At 51.3% G+C, this 24591-nt stretch overlaps 7 protein-coding genes across 7 annotated transcripts; 3 read left to right on the forward strand and 4 right to left on the reverse strand.

Moving 5' to 3' along the window:
• Positions 1-56: 56 nt before the first annotated feature.
• Positions 57-1829, reverse strand: IAR55_005860 (uncharacterized protein; the record flags this gene model as incomplete). The annotated part of the gene is made up of 7 exons (XM_066948949.1): positions 57-131; positions 203-635; positions 746-811; positions 931-1273; positions 1417-1466; positions 1527-1551; positions 1652-1829. The coding sequence occupies 7 exons, from the start codon at positions 1827-1829 to the stop codon at positions 57-59; spliced, it is 1170 nt and encodes a 389-aa protein (XP_066800722.1).
• A 365-nt stretch (positions 1830-2194) lies between these two features.
• On the forward strand, positions 2195-5166 carry IAR55_005861 (uncharacterized protein; the record flags this gene model as incomplete). The annotated part of the gene is made up of 8 exons (XM_066948950.1): positions 2195-2284; positions 2455-2763; positions 2914-3046; positions 3161-3432; positions 3494-3677; positions 3728-4630; positions 4683-5010; positions 5082-5166. The coding sequence occupies 8 exons, from the start codon at positions 2195-2197 to the stop codon at positions 5164-5166; spliced, it is 2304 nt and encodes a 767-aa protein (XP_066800723.1).
• A 1291-nt stretch (positions 5167-6457) lies between these two features.
• On the forward strand, positions 6458-11117 carry IAR55_005862 (uncharacterized protein; the record flags this gene model as incomplete). The annotated part of the gene is made up of 8 exons (XM_066948951.1): positions 6458-6597; positions 6680-7274; positions 7382-8441; positions 8496-9824; positions 9881-10292; positions 10351-10457; positions 10513-10553; positions 10611-11117. 8 exons carry the CDS (start codon positions 6458-6460, stop codon positions 11115-11117), a joined length of 4191 nt encoding a protein of 1396 aa, XP_066800724.1.
• Positions 11118-11590: 473 nt separating this feature from the next.
• On the reverse strand, positions 11591-13088 carry IAR55_005863 (uncharacterized protein; the record flags this gene model as incomplete). The annotated part of the gene is made up of 2 exons (XM_066948952.1): positions 11591-12536; positions 12643-13088. 2 exons carry the CDS (start codon positions 13086-13088, stop codon positions 11591-11593), a joined length of 1392 nt encoding a protein of 463 aa, XP_066800725.1.
• Positions 13089-13522: 434 nt separating this feature from the next.
• On the forward strand, positions 13523-14910 carry IAR55_005864 (uncharacterized protein; the record flags this gene model as incomplete). Its single annotated transcript, XM_066948953.1, has 5 exons — positions 13523-13714; positions 13839-13916; positions 13984-14117; positions 14271-14550; positions 14701-14910. The coding sequence occupies 5 exons, from the start codon at positions 13523-13525 to the stop codon at positions 14908-14910; spliced, it is 894 nt and encodes a 297-aa protein (XP_066800726.1).
• Positions 14911-15149: 239 nt separating this feature from the next.
• On the reverse strand, positions 15150-20576 carry IAR55_005865 (uncharacterized protein; the record flags this gene model as incomplete). The annotated part of the gene is made up of 20 exons (XM_066948954.1): positions 15150-15266; positions 15363-15455; positions 15541-15677; positions 15744-15948; positions 16029-16266; positions 16330-16475; positions 16537-16661; positions 16732-16929; positions 16987-17149; positions 17209-17283; positions 17346-17478; positions 17539-17700; positions 17758-18081; positions 18137-18647; positions 18710-18955; positions 19009-19332; positions 19402-19472; positions 19523-19619; positions 19735-19842; positions 20015-20576. 20 exons carry the CDS (start codon positions 20574-20576, stop codon positions 15150-15152), a joined length of 4035 nt encoding a protein of 1344 aa, XP_066800727.1.
• Positions 20577-21314: 738 nt separating this feature from the next.
• Positions 21315-23841, reverse strand: IAR55_005866 (uncharacterized protein; the record flags this gene model as incomplete). Its single annotated transcript, XM_066948955.1, has 6 exons — positions 21315-21593; positions 21653-21703; positions 21777-21848; positions 21910-22087; positions 22139-23400; positions 23458-23841. The coding sequence occupies 6 exons, from the start codon at positions 23839-23841 to the stop codon at positions 21315-21317; spliced, it is 2226 nt and encodes a 741-aa protein (XP_066800728.1).
• Between the last annotated feature and the right edge of the window lie 750 nt (positions 23842-24591).

Below are 24591 nucleotides of genomic sequence, written 5' to 3' on the forward strand. Positions count from 1 at the left end.
GGAGAACGTTGCGGCTCGGTCATATTCCACCTTCACAAGCAAGACGAACTTGGATCCTAATCCCGCCACAGGTTGATGACTTTCTCTACCTCTAATGATCCGCTAGCTATGATCTTTCCATTGGGATGGACCTATCTCGGCATAACACATCATTGTCAGCTTTCGTCGAGATATCTCAGCAAAAGCAGAAAAGGACACCTACGGCAATGGCGACCACGGGGCTCTGATGTCCTTCTAAAACTTGAAGCACTCGTTTCGTCTGCAGATCCCATATTACGAGTTTCCCATTCTCACTACCAGTAACCACCCAAGCGTCCCCTTGTCTCTTGCTTCCCTTCTTTCCATCCACCGATCCGTTGATCGTTGATATATGTCCGTTGACCGAATGCCCATTCCCACCTTCAGAGTCGATATCCATCATATCTGTTTCTTCTACATTCACCCGATTTCGATCACCGTCCTTTGGAAGACCTTGGAAGACCACTGCGGGACAAGGATATTTCTCACTTTGGAATATCCCTGGCGCACGCAGTGTCTTGAGGACTTTGGAAGTGTGGATATTGTAAACTCGTATTGTCGATGATAGAGTGGAAGAGAGGAGGAAGAATGAGGACGGGGTAAATGATGCGAAAGATCTATGGTATGTGGGGATGAGATGATCAGCTTCGACCATGAAGTAGAGGTATGTATATATAGTTGATGGGTGAGATGGATTTTAGGATCATCTCCGACGATAGACACTTACACTGGGGAGTTGGTATCGTTGTCGAGTGTCTTCAAGCATTGACCACTGTTGGCGTCCCATAAACGTCTGCGAAGAACTACCGTCAGTCATATCCTTATCTCCGTTCGTGTACTAGTCTGATCACAATGCGGAGACCAAGTCTCGCTGTACACCAGCCACGAAAGCGACCGACCAAACGAACTCACATCAACCCATCCGCACTCGCAGTGAGGACCATCCCTCCCTCGCTGTCCCAGCCAACACACCAGATAGCATCCGCATGAGCCGGCAACACCCTCAAAGGTTTGCCCCTCCTCACATCCCATATAATGGCAGATTCGTCAAATGACCCAGTCACGACTAAGTTGGACTTGGGCGAAAAGGCTATCGATAAGATTGGTGCTGTGTGCGCAGAGAGGATGCGAAGAGGGGGTGGAGGCGTGCCGTCTGGAGTGGAGGGAGGATGAAGAAGATGGATGGTGGATGTGCAGTCGTCTGAAGCTGTTGCTACGTAGAGAGAATCGGGGGAAATGGATATGTCACTTATACCTGGTGGAACAGAGGTCAGCACTAGTCGAGCGGGTGCTGGGAAAAGCTTGAGCTCGATATAGAGTTCCATCGAATCCATAGAGCCCACAGAGACCGAGCTGGTCGGCTTGACGGGATGCCGCGCGGTAGGAAACTCAACATACCCGTTTTGTGACTTCTAAGCGATCGAATATGATCTCCAGTCCTCGGGTCCCTGTGCTGAGTATCAGCTGACTAGGGCAGTAAAGATGTCACTATCTAAGCGATGACCAACCAGAAATGTAACCGCCCATCTGCGCCTGAGGACGATCAAGCAATCAAGAGAAGAATCAGCACCCAGCAATTCTGAGACCCGGTTCTCGATACATTGATCCGATGTAGGATTCCGCAAAGACTCACCAGCACTGACCAACAACTTCCCGTCGGGAGAGAATCTCAACGCTGTGACTCCTCGAGAATGAGCGGAGAGCGTTTGAGCGAGTCTGTATTTCGGTGTACCTGTAGATGGACCTGCTTCGGGAGACGGCTCCTCAGCGCCGTTCGGCATGTTCTCGGGGAGCGGAGCTGGAATAGCCATCTTCGATCGGATCTGTTCGTTGGAGGAGGATCGAGGGTATTCCAAGTTCAGATGGTGCTAATCCGGCAACGAAGACAACAACAAATGTTCTCTGGGTGAGGAGGAATGAATGTCGGTCCGCCGCAAGGGAAGACACATCATCACGGTCACGTGTACAGGTATATGCGACGGAGATCATCTCAGTGTCCGTTCACGTGGGTGTGTGATCACTTCTTCGCGTCTGTCTGTCTGAAACCTCCACGACAACAACCTTGTTGCCATACACGAAACCTCGTTTCCACTTTCCACTTTACCCCTTTGTCCACTGACTCTGACCTCCTCATCACTGTCATTGAAAGGTCACAACCGCAAAAGTATTCGATATCATGTCGCTCGCTCCGAGGAAGAGACGGGTGGGCAATGACCCTGCTTCGACATTGCCTGTCAGGTCTTACAGCGGTGCAGAGGATGAAAAGGTGTGTTTGGGTTCACGAAGTAGATGTGTTCATGTGGACTGATGTCAATACACCTCCTCTACCTCATTGCTCAACCATCCTCAACATCTATATATGTACCCCTGGCCAATCTCTACTCCAACGTTACTGCATTGATATCACATCTATCACCGGCTACACACTTCACACAGCGTCACTCCCCTCGACCCGCACTCTCACCACCGACCTTGCGATCCGAACAGATCCTGTCATGGTCCATAGCGACAGGTCTGACCATTCTGGCCTTCATCGTTCGTTTCTACCGGATCGGCCATCCCGACCAAGTGGTGTTCGATGAAGTCCACTTCGGTTCTTTCGCTTCTCACTATATTCGAAGGGAATACTATTTCGACGTCCATCCGCCTTTAGCGAAGATGTTGAATGGGTTGGCAGCTTGGGTGGTTGGGTTCGATGGGAATTTCGGATTCGAACAGATTGGTGATAATTACACAGAGCATGGGGTGAGTTATTTCGTCCTCCGATAGGGATTTGGAGCTTCCACCGGCCATTCGACGAGCGCGAAACCTCATTGATGAAACGGAGGGTCAATATCGGATGGGATAGACAGCGCGGTCGACCTGCATCTGACTCGATGGCTAATTCTCACTCAGGTCCCTTACGTCGGCATGAGAAGCTTCTGCGCCATCATGGGCTCGATCACTGTTCCAATCGTTTACGCCACAATGCGAGAATCTGGTTATCCAGTCGCAATCGCTCTTCTCTCTGCCGCTCTGGTCCTCTTCGGTAAGTCAAATTGGCTTTTGTCACGACTGACCGCTTTCTCTCTACCTCGTCATCTCCTGACGTTGAGACCCCGGACTTATCATCTTGACCGCTGATTCACTCTTCGATTCATAGACAACGGCCACATTACCCAAACCCGACTCATATTGCTCGATGCCGCCCTCGTCCTCTTCATGGCTCTCTCTCTCCTCTCCTATGTCAAGTTCCACCAATACAGATATCAGGAGTTCACTCGAATGTGGTGGTTCTGGCTTTTATCTACTGGCTTTTGGCTCGCCTGTACACTCGGATGTAAGATGGTCGGATTACTCACCTTCCTTTCGGTCGGCGCAGCTGTCTTATGGGATCTGTGGGGCATTCTGGATATCAAGAAGGGGCATCCTATAGTATGTAACGTCAAGGCTGTGACAAACTTCAAGTATCGACCAGCTGACAATATCCGGACAGTCCTATTTCTATCGACACTTCGCATATCGTGCGGTCGGATTGATCTTGGTTCCTTTCATGATTTACCTGTCATTCTTCTGGATCCATTTCAAGATCTTGAAGTTCTCAGGACCTGGTGACACCTTCATGAGTCCTCAATTCCAGGAGACATTGCAAGGGAATGAGCTGCTGCTCAATGCACAAGGTGAGCTAGCTAGAAAGACCCAGTACTCGTTTGCTGACATTTGACCCCAGAAATCCGATACTACGACACGCTCACTTTACGTCATAAGGACACAAAGCAATACCTTCACTCTCATCCTGACAAGTATCCGCTGAGATACGAGGATGGCAGGATCAGTAGTCAGGGTCAACAGGTGACTTGCTACCCGCACAATGACACCAACAACCACTGGCAGGTCCTCCCTACCAAGGAAATCCCTGAAACAGGTCGTGGCCGAGTTGTGCGACACAACGATGTGATTCAGCTTCTGCACGTCAACACGCAGACTCTACTTCTCACTCACGATGTGGCTTCACCGCTCATGCCGACCAATCAAGAGGTTACGACTGTCTCTCCTCAAGACGATGATCGAAAGAACGACACAATGTTCAAGGTAGCAATTACGGACGCTCACGAAGGAGAGCCTTGGAAATCTCTCGCGGGACATTTCAAACTGATCCACATACCTACAAAAGTCGTTCTTTGGACCCATCCAGAGGCACTTCCCGAGTGGGCATATCGTCAACAGGAGGTCAATGGAAACAAGAATCAGCAAGACCGTACGACAAGCTGGTTCGTCGACGATATCATTGCGGATGGTACTGGTAACGATTTCCGAAATCGTACTGTACATGTTGAACCTAAACAGGTCAAGAAGCGAGCGTTCATCAAAAAGTTCACGGAACTTCAAATCCTTATGTTACAGCATAACGCGGGTTTGACTTCGAGTCACCCGTATGCCTCGACTCCGATTGAGTGGCCATTCTGTCTGAGTGGTATCAGCTTCTGGACCGACAACTCGACCAACCAGCAAATCTACATGATCGGAAACCTGATAGGATGGTGGATTTGCGCAGTAGCATTGTCGGTATTCGTGGGGATTATTGCAGCGGACATGTTGGCGAGGCGACGTGGACTGGATCCTATCGAGGATGGTGAGCTCCTTCCGCCCTGGGTTGTCGCCCGAGCTGACACGACGATGTAAAGGTATCCGAAATCGACTGTATCGTAACACGGGCTTCTTCCTTGGCACCTGGGCATTCCACTATTTCCCCTTCTATCTCATGAACAGACAACGCTTCCTGCATCATTACCTTCCTGCTCATCTCGCATCTGCTCTGGTGGCGGGTTCAGTCGTCAACTTTATCCTTGTCGAGGCGGTCAACTATCCGGTCAGTGTAGCGGGTGTGAGGACAAGATTGCGTCCTGCTGTGAGAGCGAAGTTGTCAGGACCTGCTTGCGGTGTCATCGCTGGGTTACTAGCGCTCATCATCGGAGTCTTCATTTTCCTGTCCCCATTGACATATGGAGCAACGTGAGTGACTTTTGTATCGGCCTATCCAGCAATCCCGATAACCAAGAGCTGATGGGTTACCGTTTGGTTAGCCTCACCGGAGACGAGGTCAACAGGAGAAAGTTGCTGTCTAGCTGGACATTGCATTTCGAAGCGAAGAAGACGCACAAGGATTGAGTGGAACGGCTGATACAGCACGTGGTCGGAGGCGTGGAAGACCAGTGATAGATTAAGATGCTAGTGATCCTGCATGTATCGGTCGCACGGCTGGAGTGGTCGCACATCCGGATTAGCTTTTAGGGGTCGTCAGGAAGGACGCGATCAGAGCAGAACGGTTGAGATAGTAAACTTCAGATCTGGCGTGTTCGAACATATCGACTCTGCGCATCAGTTCTGAATTCGATGGAAACGATCGAGCCAAAAATCATCAAACAATCCTCGGATCCCTCAAACGAGCTCCAGTATGGTATCGATCGATGCATCTCCCTTCCCTAGTGATGCGCCTCTCCGTGAGCATCACCATGTCCATGTCCGTCCCAAGGATGTCTGAGGCCCTGTATTTATATGAAGGTCGTCAGCATGTTTTCACGAGGTCGATAGACGCGCATTGCGAGAGATGAGGATCTGGATAGATTGTGACGAAGGGTATTCTGGTAGATATCTCGATCATAGCCATGTCGAGGTTAGGATTTGGAAGACGAGAAGGAGATGTACGAACGATCAGAGCAGCTCCATCTTGTCTGAAAGGCGAGGAAACAAATCGTCAGCTTCGAGTCACCCTCACGTCCCATCGACGATCAAGGAAAAGGAGCAGAGCTGATCAGAAGAGAGGCTCGAAAGCAGACTGACCTAGCACGGTAAAAGATGAAGAACCACATTCCTGCGCCTAGAGTCTTGGCGAGACCTCGATGGAGGAATGAGGGTGGGTGAGGGTGGAATCCTGCGAGGGGTAGGTGAGTATTTGTTACATTTGAGTCCCCAAAGGTTATCTTTGTTCTGACTGATCCGGACATGTATTCGAGATAGAGGATGGCAAGGACCAGAACAACGACGTGTACTCACCTGCGCCTGCCATATTGAATAGAGACTTGAGTAGAGGAGATGTGAAGAAAACAACGAGGTGTCAAGCATGAAAAGCGACGAACGATGGTTGGTCGCTCGAAGGAGGTATCCGTAAAGGGGTTTCGATATAATTGATTCCGCGCTCACGACCATCCGCTTTTAGACCACGTCACAATGATTACTTTATTGATACGCGCTCACCTGTGGATAGATTCAACATGAGCACGACGTTGACTTTTGGTAGTGAGATGTGTCAACCCTCTTCCTCACCAATCGATAATCAACTTGAGAGGATACCTCGTCCAGAGTTGAGCGGGAGAGAGGAAGGACATCAACCAACCGTTTGTCGCCACTCATGCGGGGATCCCTTGCGCGATAGCGATCCCTTCTCAACGGACCACCGACCATGTCTGATGGGGAAGCTGAGAGGCGACACAACTTCTCATTGATGAGTGGGAATGGAAACGGTGGCCCGAGTGCCTTTCCAACAGAGTGGGAGCGTGAAAGGGAACGAGAATATCAACGTCAGCGATATCATGAGCAGAGGTGAGCTGTCACTCCAAGTACACCTCCACTCCGTGGCAGTTCCCGAAAAGGCGATGACTTACGAGTTCCGTATTGACTACAGGCGGCATGTCGATGGATCTGGACCCAGTCATTCCTTTCCGTCCTTCTCAGTGCCCGTAATGAACACGCCACCTATCTCCGCGTCTATGCCAGCACATCACACCCAGTATCCATCCGCGCCGCCCTCATCGGTCTCTCCGCCCCTTTCCAGCAGCAGTCCGATTTCACGATATGTTGGGCCCCGACCATCGTCTTCCACATCTCAATACTGGATGACGGTCAACCAGTCCCAATCATCTCATGATGGACGGCGTCTCTCAAACACTGGTAGATCGAGGTCTCATGTGGATGTGGGGACATTTCATCCTCCTGCACCTCGATCGTCCTTTGCATCGTCTTCCGTTTCACCGCAACTAGCCCAACCTCTACCACATCGCCGTCAACGCCCTCCACCACTGCAGCAGCAAACGCATAGCACTTCAGTCCCAGCTCCTCCCAACAATGTAGCACTTCCATCGCGAGAACAAGTCCACGGTTATCTGGTTTCACATATGGCTCAAGAGAAAGGCTTGGATACAGATTGGAGAGTCGCTGGAGCAAAATTCGATGTTTATGCGTTATTCGGTGCCGTGGTCAGAGCTGGAGGTAGTACTGCAGTACGTATCAGCGTTTCTGTCTGTGGCCGGCATCTACGTTTTTACATATTATCTTCTTCTCGGCGGGTGCCAGGATTTGGTACGATACTAACGAGCCCTACCCACAGGTGACATCTCGAGAATGGTGGCATGTGATCGGCGGTCTTCTCGGTCTACCCATGAATCAAAACGAGCGAGCGGTTGGCCAGCACCTCCAAATCTTCTTCCTCAAGATGCTGGGAGGTCTGGAAATATTATGGGAGAGAACGAAAACCGGGGAAGAGAAATTGGTCCAACCAACAGCTTCCGCTTCCCGTCCACCTCTGCCCACACCGATGACGGCGACCACGAGTGAAAGTGGAACGGATTTCTATCATGCCAGAGAACGTCATGTCAGTAACGTCAGCGAAGTGTCGGAGCAAGCACCGAGACAAAGTAGGCACCCTCCGACGATGGCTCCCTCATCTGCGGCTGCCAGACCATCATGGGTGACGGCCTCAGCTCCAGCTCCAGCTCCAGCTCCGGCTTACTCATCCGCCCACCCTCCGACAAGCTCATCGTCGAGATCACAGACCCAACCTCACGCATCGTCGTCATCGAGTGTCTATCAGCAGGCTGTTCCTCGTTCAAGATCATCTCCGTCCTCAGGTTCGCTCGCTCCCATCACGTCGTACGCTCCCCATGCCGATCCTATACACCCCCCTGCTCCCCTGCAATTGCAGAACTATCGGCTGCCTGGAATCCTCGGAAACCAGGAGGAAGTAGAGCGGCCCCAATCAAGCTATCTAATCGAACAACCGATACCATCATCGCTTAGCTCAACTTCAGCCCCTTTGACCAGCCTCGGATCTCCCCTGACTTCGCACGACTCACAAATACCGAATGATGGTCATCTGGCCTCGTCTTCCGACCCACCGAACCAACTAAGCTTTGGCGGTCGGAGATTTGGTGAATACGTTGTCCCCAAAGTCAGCTCTTTCCGAGAGTTGGTAGCCTCGAATATCCTGCCGTTACCACAGCTGAATGAGGAAGTGAGCACACGGCTTGGTCCATGGACCGGTGACCTTTTCACGGTCTATAGCAAGCGGTGTCATGAGCTGGGTCATTCGATGAACAAGCTGCAGAAGGGTGGCGTGGATGCGACCAGGCCAGTGTTGGGCGACGAAATTGTCTTCTGGACGAAATTACGTGTGTAGCAGTCGTACTAAATGTGCATAGCTGATTTTTATGTCAATATGACAGTGGCCATAATGCGACGCAATCCATCAGTCGTTCCCCCGCGGGTGGAAGATCCAGCGCGCACCTCACAGTCCCCGATACCTTCGCACGCACCCGCGCCGCCTGCCGCCCCATTGACTACCACGATCACAACCCCCAATGGTCGTGCTGCTCCCGGAAGCTTTGAAAATCCTCTGCCTTTCGAGCCCCCACCCAGCCTGCTTTTCTCAACGCAAGGCGTATCCACGGCCCCAGCGGAGTTTGTACCAAAGAAAAGGAGTCGACCCAATGGCTCGAGGAATAAGCCTGCTGCTCCCAAACCGCTGGCGATTAACACCTCCCCCTTGGCTCCTACGTCGTTAGATGGCACTAACACGCCAGTACGTGATACCGTCCCTGCGTTGACCGACATTCCTAAGAGCAGTACGCCTGCTGCCGATGTCCTGCGCATGCTGCAAGGCAGAAACGGTGTTCAAGATGACGAATTGCCTTCCTCCACCGGACCAGCTAATCTTCACGCAGCTCTCAACGGTAATAGCGATCCGGCTCCATCTCAGTCACGGAGCTCTCCCAGTAATGCACCAGTCTCTCCGATCCATGGTACACCTGAAATTGTCACCCAGCGGTTAGGGTCGATAATACCTTCATCTCAAGACCTATCCCCTTCGAAGAAGAGAATAGATCTCTCGGGAAAGAACATTAGTGTCGCCAAACTTCGACCTTACGATAACACCCCAACGCGTATCTTGCCAAGGAAAGATATCGGTGGACCGCAATTTTCGCCGCTAGCGACCTCTCAACGATCTCAGAATGGGCGTCAGTCATCGCCCTCGTTTGCCCGAAAGAAGACCAGAGGACCAAGAGATCCCTACAAGAAGTCGAAGCTGAAGATGTCGTCCGGTGAGACTGAAAATGCTCCGGCGCAGCGCCAAAGTCAGTCAGTGGCATTGCATGATCCACTGCTACCGCACGAAGAGGTGGAGAACCTTGCGCAGACGATGGTGAGCCAGATTGCTCAACGAGAAAGCACGGTGGATGTTGCTGGGCAAGACAATGACCATGTCATCATTGTTGATGATTCGGAAGACGAAGCGATCCCATCAGCAGTGAATGGTCATGGCGCTGTCCTACTTCCCCAAGCAGAGGATATGGGGGCTGGCGGTGGCGCGGATGTCCCGGCAAGATCTATTTCGGCAGCACTGACGCCACGCAAGAGAGCGGAGCCTGTGATCGAGTTGATGAGTTCGAGGAGAAAGCAGCCGAGACTGGTGCGAGCGCCGATCGATAGAGCCAAGGTGGTCATACCTATCCGAAGACGCCGAAGGGAAGAGCTGATCCAGCGAGGATGTTATGGTGAGCTAATGCTACCGTCCCAAAATCACTACAGGGATGACCTTATCGTGTATCAGATGCTTTTCGTGATGACGATTCGGAAGACGAAACGTTCCAAAAACGGCGCGCTCACGTCTCACTACGACCAATGAAAATCACCCTGTCACGAGGTCCTCACGCGAAGTCGGTCCGACCGCAAAATCCCGAACCAGTACCGCTACGATTCCTCTATCGACCCGGATCGGGCTTGGTGGAACCATATGCCTCTATTTTGACCGAACACAGTGTGCTTCGTCGATGTACGGAACACGCATGTGGTTGGAAGGGATGCGATGCTGTTCTCGGTAGCGAGGATCTGCTACGGAGGCATGTGGAAATGAGGGTTCATGCGAAGCAAGGCAAGATGCAGGTTGGCATCAGTCATTGGATTTTCGGTGGAGGAAAGAAGACAATGGAGACTCAGTTGGTCCCCGGTCAATGGCTTTATCGGTGAGCGGGAGTACGATTCAGCATGGCTCTGGTCCCTGACGCGCGTGAATTTTATCAGATGCTTCTGGAGAGGCTGCGAAGAGCCTTGCTTCGACACTGAGGGTAAGCTGGTGCAGCACATGATGGCGAGACACGTCTCGAGGGTCCTGGACTGTCCATATGAAGGTAAGTGCATGTGGGCCACTCCAATTGATCGAACTGTTGAACAAAACTGGTACAGGCTGTGATTTGACATCTCCCACCATTTCGCATTTGACAAGAGTAAGTGTGGCTGACTAAATCGGCGGAGGCGTATGTGAGCTGAATTGGTGATCTCAGCACGTTATGAAAACGCATGACGAACCGACAGACATCGCTCGTCCTCTCGCTGACTTATCGGCGAACCTGGCACCACCGCCATCGCCGCCTCCACTTCCCGAAGTAATCCGGACAGACGAACTGACCACCCCTCTTGTGATTGGGTCCTCCTATCGCCTCCCAGCGCAGGTTGAAAGATTGCGATACAAGATCCTCACGCATTGTTTCGCCGGCGACGATCCCGTTATTCATGTTGAACACCCTCCGCACATGTTGGAGAAGGTAGGGACGGAAACGCCTCTGTCAGTGTTGGCGGATATAGAGGATGATGTTGATGAGAATGATCTGATGGGTCCAGAGGGAGGAGAGAAGCCGAGAGGAAATGGTGAGAGGGGACCGCGGTTGTTGGACCAGGTCTTGGGGAGGAAGAGGAAAGATATCTCGAGCGGCGGGCGAAGGAAGGGACAGAGATGGGAGCTGGTCGTGGAGCTTCCGACGAGGAAGAAGTCGAAGCTGAGTGAGGTCTGAACAGTGGTGGTGACTGAAACATGTAGGGTAGTAAAGCAAGAATGTGGGTCGCGGTGGGTGTACTGTGATCAAGCGAATATGATACGGAGCCATCAAGATCTGTAAGGTGGTCAGATGTGTGAGGTTCGTATAGGTGGGGAATTGTTAAGCGATGAGTCTGTAGGACATTCGTGACTCTGTGTGAGCGTGGATCTAACATGACTATGGGTGTAGGCGAGACCGTTCGAGAATTAATGTGCATCAGATGTACACCTTTGTGTTGTATATAGCATATCCAACCTATCCACCTTAGTCAGAGGAAGAGAGGTCGGCCACCCGGCGCACAGCATCAATCGAATCAAGTGTCCTCTCAATGTCGTTTCTCATACAGTATCAAAATGCGACAGTCCAACGAAGGAGACGGCGACGTCGTGATCCATCGTCTTTCAAGTATACCTATAAGAGAATGTAACCTCATTCACACAATTCTTTTTCTACTCTTGTCTTTCATCGACATCGACGGCACCCAAATCCGCCCACCATCTCCCTACCGAATCCCTCAAATTTATCCCATTTCTCTCCCTCTCATTCTCACTCTCACTCCAAATATCCAATCCATCCATTTCCCTCCCGTAGACTATCCACTCATCCTCTTCCACCTTCGACGCTTCCTCGTACGCCTTCTCAGGGAGACTTTGTAGCTTTTGTGACTCGGTGAGTGACATGGACGAGTTGAGATGGATCAGAAGTTGGATGGGTGGAAGTCGGTGATGGTACGGTGTGGACAATGGGGGTGATCCAGGCGGGTCGTGGTCTTGGTTCAGGGAGCTGGGTTGTAGTTGAGCCCGTTGAGCCCTGGATTCTGGCCTTGGCCTTAATCTTGATCTTGATTTTGGTGACCAAATGGATCGAGATATCGATGTAGATCTCGCTCGAGAGGTGGTCAATCTGTTGAGCGCTGAGGCCATGGCCATAGACTTTCGGACTTTCGGACGTAGTGAAGAGGGAATGTTGCCGTTCAAATTCGACGAAGACGTCGAATTCGTAGTCGTTTTGATTTCGTTTCCGCTCGGTGTAGGCGGTCGACCCTTGTGTCCCCACATAGGTTGGTCGACCAAATAAGTCAGATCAAACCATTCTTCGGGTATGTCCACTATCTTCCCCTTCCTGATCACCCGACCTCTATCCCCTTCTCCAACATCGTTCACGCTCATAGCGTATCGCAGCGTCTCTCTGAAATCCGTCAATCGATGCGCCCTTCTGACCCCGTATAAGCTGTATAAGAAGGCGAATGTACGATGATTGATGGGGAAGATGATTGTCCCTTCCATCTCTCTAGTAGATGATGAGATCAGCAGGGTATTGCGGAGAGGTCTGGGAGGAAGGAGGTGATGGAGTGCGATCAGGGGGTTGATGATGAATGAGCTGGGAGAGGTGAAACTGCATATTGGCTGTATCAGCGAATGTATACCTTTGGAACGGATATCACTTCGAGACAAGCTTGCAGTCAGAGACACGGCTGAGTGTTCCTACTGTAGCCACTCACAAGATCCATTTCGCCCCTTTTCTCCCCTTTACCAGCTCCCCCCTCATATGACTTATCAACCCGTCCAACTCATCCATCCCTTCTTCCTCCTCGTTCACTCCCGTGCTCTTCCAATAGCCATACCCTCTCTTTTCCGCATAAATCCTCAACGACCGTTCGGACATCTCGTATACGCTCTCGGCTTGCTCCCCACTCTCTTCGGTGGCAGCCGAGTTGACATTCGGAGTGGAAGGGATATGCTGGAATATGATCAATGGATGTCTGAGTGATGTGGGAGGTATCGATTTACCCGTCAGGAGGGAGTATGGCTCGGGGGAGGGAAAGAGGATCCGAGGGAAGCTCGGACAAGTGTGGATGAACAACAGGAAGAAGAGGAAGACGGCGAGCCCGACGATATGCTTCGATGAAGGTGAATGCCATCCCCAGTTCTGGTGGGAGATGACCATCTTGGAAACTCAGCTCGACAAGGCGGACGACTGTGAGATGCCCTGTTGAGCATGTCGAAAAGTGATCGATACGTGGTTGATCTCTTTTGTGATGGATGTCAACAGCGACTTCATGGTATACTGGAGATGAAAGCGAGTCAAGCTGTGTCAAAGGAAATACGTGTGCTCTCAGTGTTCCAGTGTGTGTTTTGGATCCAAGCGAGTGTGCCACGCACGGACCCTCCGTCATTTCTGTATTCGTACGGGTCACCCGGCGACATCCACACATCCACACATCCACACATCCACACATCCACACATCCACACATCCACACATCCACACATCCACACATCCACACATCCACACATCCACACATTCAATCCACATTCAACAATCCTCACCTCATCTCTTTTCATATCTCTCTCCCTTTTGCCTCCAGTCTGACTTGTCATCCATGGCCCCGCTCTACCCCTCCGCCGCGATCATAGCCACCACTCTCGGCCTCCATGGCTATCGAAAAGGATCTCTCTCACTCTCTGGTGCCGTCGCCGCGTTCTTGGTCGGATATGGACATATGGCTAATCCCGTCAAGGTCTTCGGGACGACGATGATAGGGATGTATCTGATCGGATCAAGGGCGACAAAGGTGGGTTCAGTCGATCTGAAACGACCGTCAAACAGGGTCAGGTATGGACAAGGCATTTATAGCTCAACTGTTGCGAGGACCGAAATCATCGTCAACTCGAGTTGATACATGCCTGGACGGATAGGTGAAGGTCGACGTGAAAGCGAAGCTGGAAGAAGGACCTGATCCACTGAAACCAAGCGGTAACAGGAACTGGGGTCAGGTGAGTTCACCACCAGCCCATCGCTCGCATCAGGGTCAAGTCAAAGCTCATCAAGGTCGGTCTCTAGGTCCTGTCCAGCTCCCTCCCTGGACTGATCGCAGCGCTTTTGTATCGATTCGGGCCTGCTGCGAGTCTGGATAAGCGGAATGTCGTGTTGGCGCTGCATCCTTTGTCAAGACCGTTGATCTACACTTCGCTTGGGTGAGTGTGGATCCTTGTTATTTGTGCTAGCTTGGCGGTGCTTTCGCTCCGAGACGACGCTAGGCGGTATTCTATGACATGTGTTGGGCCCACAAGCAAACAACGATCCGTGAGAACACTCTACCAGAACCCAGCTAACACATCTTGATCCAGACTAAACGCCACGATCCTCGCCGACACCCTCGCCTCAGAGCTCGGCATCCTCTCCACCTCCCCTCCCATCTACTTACCCACCCTCCGGCCCTGTCCACCGGGTACGAACGGCGGCATCTCCCTCCTCGGTCTCGGGACTTCGATACTGGGAGGAGGTCTCATTGGACTGGTGATGGTCTGTGATCTATTGATCGAGTCTGGGGGTGTGGGTGATAGAGGGTATGCTTGGGTTGCGGAGCTTTTGGGTATGGGGATGGGATTGGGTCTAGCGGGGAGTTTGGTGAGTCCCACACCAATGTGAACAGAACAGATCTGACTCGATCTGAATCATCTGACTCCATCTCCCATCTTCCATCTTCTCCCTATCCACCTTCTTCGGCGAACTACACGTCACCACACCGTTCCCGCTCATTACCACCTCCCCATACAGCTCGACAGCATCCTCGGCGCATTCTTCCAACCAACTTACTACTCAACTTCGACCAAACGCGTCTTGACCGACACGTCCTCCGCACCCCACGCTATATCTCCCGATGTCAAGCGTATAGGATATGGGATTGACGTTTTATCGAACTCGGGGGTCAACTTCATCTGTGGTTGTGCTTTGGCAGGAGGGGGATATTGGTATGGTTCGTTGTGATCAGGTTATCTCAAGTGTATTCATTCCCGGGGAACTGCACCTCGATGTGCGCAAAGTGGGAACGAGGAACGATCGAGTACATACATCCGCAGCTGACTGACAAAAACTCGAATTCTTTCGATGTTTGTAATGATAAGATACGCTTGTTTTATTATCACGCTCAATAAGATACATTCCGACATATGCCATGCATGTTGTCACATCTAGGCTTTATTATACCATGCGTTTCTCCCTCACTCTCAATACCTCACAGCCGCCTGCTTGGCCATCGTGAATCTCTCCCTCGTCGCTCGTCTCGCTTCGTCAGCTGGAGCTCCGTTCGTCCGCAGCAGGTATGCGGAAGCGAAGCGCTCCACCTAGTGGAAATATGGGATCAGCATATGAAATGAAAAGGGTGCAGTCGTTGAGCAGGACCGTATGATATCGGTGTCGGATTTGCACGTCTCACTCACCTCCGCAGCAGGAATCTCAGCTTTCCTCCCCGCCCACTGAGCCGCAAGGATGGAGACTTCTTCCGTGTAATACTCTCTCTCCTCATCGTCGGACTACCAGGGAAAATCAGAAATATCAGCATCGTCTCACAGCTGGCCACTGGTTGCAAGCTGGAAAAAATACTTGGCCAAAACACACATTATCATACAAGCCTGTGACGGCTTCCCACAGATCTCGTAGAGGTACACCACCGTCCAGTAACGCCTGTGACACCCAACCGACTTCTCCCCCTTCACATCCTGTAGCTTCAGCGTACACGACAGGGACCATGATATCTGCGCGAGTGTAGAGTTAGCGCTATAATCGGTCTCATCCCATCGGAGGCCCACTTATAAACCCACCTAAAGGCGCCGCTTCACTTGGGAAGTATCTTCTACACAGGTTTCTCACAACTTCACCCATACCCGCACTACTGCCCCTTGCATATTGACTCAGAAGCTGTTTCCAGACAGCCTCGCAGACCTCGTCGAGTCGTGTATCGGCCGTCTTGAGGATCAACAGGATCGGTTCGTACAGCCTCAAAGGCCGAGCAAAGTTCTGGTAGAGCTGTGAAGGGTATCAGCATCCCATAGCGAGAAATCCTCCTTCGAGGTACTGCGTCCAGTCAAGGTGCAAACTTGAATTACCTCATCAAGCTGTAACAAATTCGTGTTGATCCCCGCCAACACGTCGTTCTTCTCATCTGCGCTCATCTCGGGATGCAATTCAACAGCCCTTGCGACTTCCATCTGTACCTGAGCCACGTCTATTCGTTCTTGTAATCGAGAAATGAAATCGACGTCTTCGGAGCCCAATGAAGCCGCTGACTTGGCGGAAGTGAGAGCTTGAGCAAGATAATATAGTCTGTCGTGCAGAGCCATTGGACTGACAAGAGCACAAATAGTTAGCCTACAGATATCCGACGCCGTCGCATGACTGGCCGCTCACCTTGGTCGGGTAGCGAGGACCGAGAGTGCTCGAGCAGCAGGGAGGAAGTCGTGTCTTCTTGCGTAGAACTTCCAGAGCAAATCACGACGATCTTCCAGGTCATTGGATGTGAGCTGGAGATATCGCTCGATATACGGTGTATCAAACTGCAATGGCACAGTTCCGTCAACCTCCGTCTCATGACAACTGTATATCGATTGAGCTTACCTCTAAGAGCTGTTCTTGCAAGCCGCGTTTAACGTGCCAGTCATACAGGTAGAAATGGAACAACTCGTCATCCGATGCGATCGCCAAGGCATAAGCCTCGTCTCGCTTTGTGACGGCACCCGAAGCTGAAGCATTACCACGTCAGTCTTGCTCAGCTTTACACGGCGGTGACTAATCATAGCCGCCACCACTCACAGTCGCCGCCTACCGCAGCTCTATCGAGCATTTCATCGAACATCTGTAGAGCCTCGATGACCATCTCATAACACTCTTTCCTAGCCTCGAATAGCGCCTTCCTTGGATCGGAAGGATGACTTCCGTCTCGGACAAAGTCCACAGCCTTGTCGCTGGGATCGATATCAGAAGCGGTTTTAAGGGGCAATTCAACCGCGCCTGATGTTGATTAGCCGCCACCGATACGCGATGCTCCTGGTACATCGTTATACTCACCATTGATGTATTGCAAAGACCGGTACCGCTTCGATACCTCCTGCAATCTCGACACCGGTATGCTTCCTGCAGCTCTTGTGAACAGTCTCAATGACTCCGCAAGGCTCTCATTTCGTTCGGAGAAATCCCGAGAAGCCTCTGCCCGACGCATGGATTCTTCGGCCTGCACGGGACCGATCGTTATAACATTTCCATTCTCAGGTAAGCGATTCTCACGCTTACCTTGTACATCACCACGTCGCCTGGTTGACAGAATGTCCCACATCGTTGTTGCAGGATTTCACTCAGAGTATCGATCTGCTCAAGAGTCAGCCCGCTGTCATTGTATCGCGAGGGTCCTTGAGTTAGGCTAAGCTCACTCCTAATTCTTGACCGATCTGCTGCTCGATCAAAGCGGTCACCAGTCGCCGCGCGACATCTTTTCCATCCAAACTTGTCAAGAAACTCTGGAACGTCAGATTTGCCAGTGTCTGCTGTGTGCCCATATCGGTCCTGATGTACAAATCGCCGTCAGCACCGACTGTGCTGTAGCAGTGTACTCAACGAACTCACTTGAGTATGACGTCCGAGATCTTGTAGTCTGAGAGAAGAAGGACGAAAGAGATGGCTTCCACAGCCTGCTTGAGAAGGACCTGTAAGCCATGCAGAGACATCTCCTCCTGGTCCCAAGCGATCTTCGCATCTCCCTCAGTCTGATATCGTTGGAAAGGATGTCTGATAAGGAGAAATGATTAGCCTTGCAATCTTGCAGTAAGCAAATCTATAGCTCACTCTTCGAGGTACCGCCTCAGTTTCTCAAGCCGCCCTTGGACAGCTAACAACGAGCTCTCTGGGATAGCCAAGATCTGCCTTCCACCCACAGCAGGTACTGTCACCTTGACGTTCCATATCGGTCTCAGAGATCTGGCTATGACTAATGCCAATCCCTCATGCCTGGCGGAGTAGGAGATGATTTTGCCGCCAGTCGAATCCTTTATGACGGGGTCTCCCGAAGATAGGAGGATAGTAGAGATGGCTGACGAGATTTCGGCTTGCTTCAAATCTGCTTCCGAGCCCATGACCAGTGACATGGCCGCCAGTTGATTTTTGCCAAACCTGTAGGTTACCTGACATCAGCTGTCTGCTTCCGACGATCACATATCATACTCACGTTGTTCGCACAGCGCTGATTGCAATATCCTTTTCAATCTCTAAATCGGACTGCAGCATATCAATAGGTCTTGGCTGAGTGACCCAGAACAATCCGCTGGTAGCAAGAACCAAGAACCCTCTGGCTTCTGTGGTAGCTTGCCTTGCCAGAGGATTGAGAACTATTCCATCGCTCTTGGTGAGGCTGGGCGGCGAATTCGCCGGATTCGTAGAAGGCAGTTCGACAACGGACCATACCTGGCTAGGGATGAGCTCCGTCGTGGTCCATTCTTGGAAGGCGGGGGCTTCGAAAGCTTCGTAGTTTTCTCTTAGAGCAGATTGACGACCGCAATGCGGAATAGTAAAGGTCAGTTGGGTCTGCGGGAGAGGAGCAGCTGTGTCATGTTGAACGGCGATGAATGTTCCGGATGAATAGAATGATTGAGAAGCGAGAGGAGTAGAGGAGATGGAAGGAGGGATTCGCGCATGGGGAATGCCAAAGGTCATGGAAGTCTCAAAGTAGATTCGATTGCCTGATACAAGATACTTTCATTAGCTATGCTGCACCATATTCGGGGACTTGGCGGTAACTCACCGGTTGATGTCATAGCTACAAGTCCCACACGTTGACTTTCATGTCTTCCGACGACGGCAATGGAGACGATCTTAACAGCCTGAACATTGAACAATTGTTTTAATCGCGAGACCGGGTACCTCGATCGCGTTTCGAACTTGGTACCAGCAATGTCGAACCATTCAATATCTCCACTGGTAAACAAGGCGAAAAGTCGACTCCGTGTGTCGTCTATTACAAAGCTCTCCACTCCTTCTTTGGCTACGTCTGTGTCATCAGTCTGCCGCTGCCGTACTGATCGAAACACGTAACAAACTTACGATTGGAAGCCATCACAGACGGTAACCAGTTGGCCAAATTTCCACTCGATCGGTTATGCACCTTGATACTGGTAGCACTTCCGAACAACCAAGAATCTTTCGCAGAATAGTCCAACTCATACAGATCTTTGTTCGCGCCGAGCATGAAAATGCGACCGGACGATGTGCCTTTGATGTCAATCATGGCGATAGGAGTATCGACAGAGAGGTTAGTGGCCCATAGATTGATATCGCGGGAATTAGGAGGGCGAGAAAGACCGAGAAGGGCAGCTTTGGACGAGGTACAGATCACGAAGACATGTGTGATGTCGTCCACGAAGACGTCTGCAGAGTGAAAATTGTCGATCATTTAGCCAGCAGAATGCGTCCAGCTGTCGCTGATGGAGCGCTTACCTCTCCGGACTCTGACCAGACCCACAGCCTGAATAGTGTCATTTTGCTCATCGTATCGGTTGAATTCGCGACTGAGTGTACTGTCAGCATCGAAATTTGGTCTCAGTCAGAATACGCTCACCCATCGCTATAATCCCACAGGAACAGCTTGTTATCGACAGTGAACCAGGCTCTTTCGATCTCAGCAAACAAGCCCATCTTCGCCGTCAGATGCTTGACTGTATGAGAACAGAGGTGCCGTTAGCAAAGCCACACTCCTTCTTCGATGGCGGTTTTGCAATGCTCTTCGAGGGCAGGGTCGTAACCGACTTGTGAGTGCGGAGAAAAGCTTACAATTCAGTTCCTGGTGTAAGTCATCTGGAAGAGGTGTCCGCCTTGTCAGACGACAGCATTTGAACGCGTTGATATTTCCGGGAGGAGCAATGTAAGGTTCGGAGTGGTCTAATAATTTTGCGAATTCATCGTCGGCAGCAACATCAGCAAAAGCCCATTTGAGTGCCAGTATCACCCTCTTTGCTCTCTCTCTCTCTCTCAACTTTCTGAGATATCCTTCGACCAACTGAAATTTGGAATGGTGATGGGTGGGAACAGAGAAGGGGGACCGCCCACTCACTCGCAGGGTGGGCAAAACAATCTGCTAAATCTGGACTGATCTCGTTATCCGCCATCAAACTTCTTTCCACCTTTCCTCTCGCTCTAGAAAGCGGTCCATAGACTGGATCTTCATCTTTACTGACACTTTCGAGAGGTTGAGGCGATAGTTGCGTCTGCGAGATTCCAGCAGAGGGATACCGTACGTTTATACCTTGTTGTTGGTGTTGATATCCTCCTTGCATCTGACCCGATTGCTGTTGCTGTTGCTGTTGTTGTGATTGTTGGTAGCTGGAAGTACTTTGGTGGGGTTGGTATACTGGTCCACTAATGGGATAAGGATTGTATCCCTGCTGACCAAATCCTTGATGTTGCTGAGGTTGTTGTCCGACCCCACCATCGCCATAACCATATCGAGCAGGTTGCTGTTGCTGCTGTTGGTATTGTGGACCACTGGGAAGGTGTGGATAGACCTGTTGGGATTGTTGCGATTGTTGCAATTGCAGTTGAGATTGCGAGGAAGGGTCCGACGGTCCTCCAGCTAGATGACTGAGTCGGGACAAGGAAGGAAGGGAAGACAACATCGTCACGCTTTTCGCGCCAAGCAGACTTCGCGCGGGTGCCGAGAGTGACGGGGAGAAGGCTGTATGTCTCTGGCGATCTTTCGGTTGTACGAAAACCAGATGAACTGATAGGTTGGAGAAACACGCTTGTGACAATGGGTCAGTTTGAGAGAACGAAATCTCAGGTCAGATCAAGTCGAAGTTGAAAGAAACCCCCCGCGTACACCACGTTCAGTTGTCAGTCACGTGATGACTGTCCATTTATCAAAACGCTCTCCGGAGAACCATACATATTGAATGCATATGACTGTAAATACAACAGTTAACATGAGTGAATCCACCTTTATAAAAGAGTGAGGGTGTGATGAATGAATGTGAGTGTCTTTGCTACGTGCTGTGCTTGTCGATATCCGCAATTTCTTCCATTTTTGAATGGCCCGGCAGCACCAGAAGTGGCAGTCGACGGCATCGCTGACCCTTGCCTACTCAGCTGTTCCCTCGTGCTCACTCGATAGCTTCTGTCGCACTTTCCTGATGTTCCGCTAACCAAGCCTTCCCAAATTGTCTGATTCTTGATAGGCATAGAACCGAGTTGGGACACTTCAATCAGCTTCGCTCGCTCAAACAAAATTCTGGTTACGCACCGCAATTTTAGGGCCCCATGGCTTCTGCTTGGAAACCCTTCAGCTACAGCTGCTAATCTGCATTCTTCAACTACAGCATGGCTCATGGGTCCTCTTCCCTTCCAAGTCCGGAAGATCACGGCATCCTACAAATAGACGCCTCGTCAACAGGCGGTCCGGGTGACCACTGGGCAGGTGAACTCGCCTCCTCCGGCTTGTACGCATTCCTGTGCTTAGCAGCCTTTCCCTCGGAGGGCTTGGTTGGAGTTGACAGTGAAGACGTTCCCCCATCTGTGTACGCCGTATCATCCTCCATGCACGTTGAAGAGAGCTCCTCGTCGGCGGTATACGGCATGGCCCTCATAGCCGCCAGTTTTGCTTTACGAGGGAGCAAGGAAGGTGGGAGCGAATATCCCTATTGTGGAAAACAGTATTCAGCTAATTTGTTTCCAATTTACCTGTGACCACACCTACCTGAGAGGACGTTGAGATTCCATTCTTGAGCTTCACGCGCTTGTTCTCATTCTGTAGGGAGAACGGATTTGAGCTGGTACCAGACGTTTTGACCTGAACGCCTTTTGAGGTCTTCTGTGCTTACCATCAGCTCTTTCTCGGCGGCATCACTATGAGCGGAATCATATTTCCTCTTGCTCCTGCCCTTGGTTTTTTTCTGACCAGCCGTATCAGTTGTGATCGCTATTTGTCCATACACCTCGCGGCGGACCACTCACAGTGATTTCTGCCGAATAGTCGTCTTTGGTATCAGACCTCTGGGCTGCCGTAGTCTTGCTACGGGTGAATATCTCTATGCATGGAGTTTCCCGCTTGCCTTTCCAATATATTGGTATCGTTCTCACGGACGTTGGCTGCTCAGCAAGGGGAGAGGATGCTGAGCCTTTCTCGGCGCTTCTGCAAGGAGAGGGTCAGAACCACTTTGAACGCATCCCTCGTATCGCTCACCGTCTCCTCTCTTCTTCCTCCAGAAATCTCATTATTCCCATTTTGTCATCTTTGGTGAGGGTCCATTGCTCCTGTTCGTGAGCATCCTTGCTATCCTTGGTGACGGTAATCTTCTGTGCGTCTTCCGAGGAAGCCGAGCGGACGTCGACTGTCTTATTGTCTGTCTTGGCAGTGGTACTTGTTGAAGGGTTTTTGCTCGTATGCAAGGTCGCCGGTCCACCTGCAGCATAGTCTTCTGACGAGGTTTTGTACAGTGTACGAATGAGTTTGCGACCAGTCTTTGGCCAGAGGGGCAAAGAGAAAGTCCGCGAGAGAGACGGAAAAGGCACGGTATCCAAAGCAGCCACTGCAGGCATGAATCTGGGCTGAACGCTGGGTGACGAAGACGTGGGTGTTCTTGCGGCAATGCCTGGTGGTGGAATCCGATCCTCTGGAGGAGGCGTGACGGGCTTGATATCTGTGGCGTGCTCCCTGGCACAATCGGGAGATATGGGAGTGGGCGAAAGGGGATGATCGGATACCGATTGGGCATCAGAGTCTGCCAGGTACAGTCCCTCTTTCGCAGAAGAGTTGTTTGCTGATACAGTCTCTATGACGGGAGAGCCCAAGGAGTCGTTGCTTGGAGGAGTCACTTCATGGGGATCTTCAAGGTGAAGGGACGCTGATGAGCACAATGGAGAAGGGTCAAAATCGTAGCTCGAAGCGGGGTTGAGAAGCTGGGTGACGACCATCTTTCTAGCCGGATGACTCTCGCTTTCATCGAATCCGGAGTTCTTGACCGGAGTGGAGTCCGAAGCTGGACTTGGAAGGCAAGCCGCCGAGACCCTCTCACTCTGATCGACAGTTGTCTCCATGCCACTTCCGTGAGAGGTGTTCATTTTCACATGCCCTGACAAATGTTGAGTGATTGCGGTTGGGGATGCTGAACGAGAAAGAGGAGGATCAACTTGGGTGGCTTCGGTTGCTCTGGACGAAGATGTGACGTCAATCTCGGGTTCGACGCAGTAGTGAGGCTCCTGGTCCTCAGCCTGTGAGAACAATAGTCTACCCTTTCCTATATCCAAGGTACCATTGTTATTCTCCCCATTTTCATCCAGTTCTGAAAAGACCAAAGAGGGGAAGCGGACGATAATATCAAGAGAGAGCGCGTGCGGAGTAGGCGTCGGTGTTGCCGGCTTGGAAGTAGTGGTGTGGTTCATCATGGGAGTTCGTTTGATCGATTTGGGCGGGATAGAGGAAGACGCTTTGTCGGGTGTGGCCGGCTAGAAAGCAGGAGATGATTAGAGTGATGAAGAAGACCAGAATTTTGATGGACTCACCCCTGGGTCCTGATCCACCTCCTTGTTGTTCTCACCACCTACCATCCTCTCCAATATGTCTTCTACTTCCTCCTGCAACGTCCTTCCGTCGTCCTCCGCTTCAGACTTTGGAGGGAAGCAGTCTTTGTAATTTTCGTCAGCATAAGAAAGCTTGGTATAGAGTGAAGGAAGATTCCAGTTGGTGATCATCTCTGGTGGTAGCTGATATTCGTCTTTTTCCCAGAAAATGCTGGAGGCCTTGAACGTGGTCGCATGGTTGGTGAGCATGTCAACGAGGTTTGTGGTGAAGACTGTGCTGTTAAAATCGATGTGAGGACGAGAGCGTTCCCGGAGACTGGCTGGTGATCCCCCCTCGGTTGGACGGGAAGGATCAAGGAGGTCCATGGCGAACCAGTGTCACGAATCTTCGGTGGGTAGGAGGGAGCCGAAGAGCAGAAGGAAAGAAAAGAGAACTCATCAAAGTATGCAAGGATGAATATACATACCTCTTCATGTCAGCCAGAGTGGTCGGGCAAAGTGGAGGTTGGTGTGTGGACAAAGCAGAAGTCAACGGCTGCTGCACGGACCACCCATAGTGGCACACTTCCAAAGTCGGTTGACAAGATGAGGTCATCAACAACGAGCTCTCCACTTCACGTTGATTTTATGAGGAGGACCCCACAGCGCAGGCCGGATCTGGACATGTTTGGAAAAGACACCACTTGATCAGCTCGTCTTGGGTAATGCCATCAGGCGAGAGGTCAGCAGTCATGCTGGTTGGATGTTATGGCGCTCCCGCGTATGCTCCAGCGCGAAAACGGAGTCTACTCGTGCCACAATTGAAGTTAGCCAGGTCTCCATGCACCGCCATGAGCTGATGTCATCCTTCACAACGATCTCAGCGTTGTCTTGATCATGTATACGCTGACCACATCATGTACGGACACTTTGTCTGCATGAAAGCTGATCTACACCCACCACAAATGACTTCGGCTCATTCAGTTGTTTCGTTCGGCCCTTTTATACCTTTTCCCCTTCGGCCATCACCGCCGACCCAACTCATTCTACGCGCCAGATGATATCAAAGATCAGCGATGCGGGGGTTATTATCACATTGCGCCCCTCGTCGTGTCATTCAAGATCAACAGTTTATCC

Source organism: Kwoniella newhampshirensis, chromosome 12 (genome assembly GCF_039105145.1).
Source record: "Kwoniella newhampshirensis strain CBS 13917 chromosome 12, whole genome shotgun sequence".
NCBI lineage: Eukaryota > Fungi > Basidiomycota > Tremellomycetes > Tremellales > Cryptococcaceae > Kwoniella > Kwoniella newhampshirensis.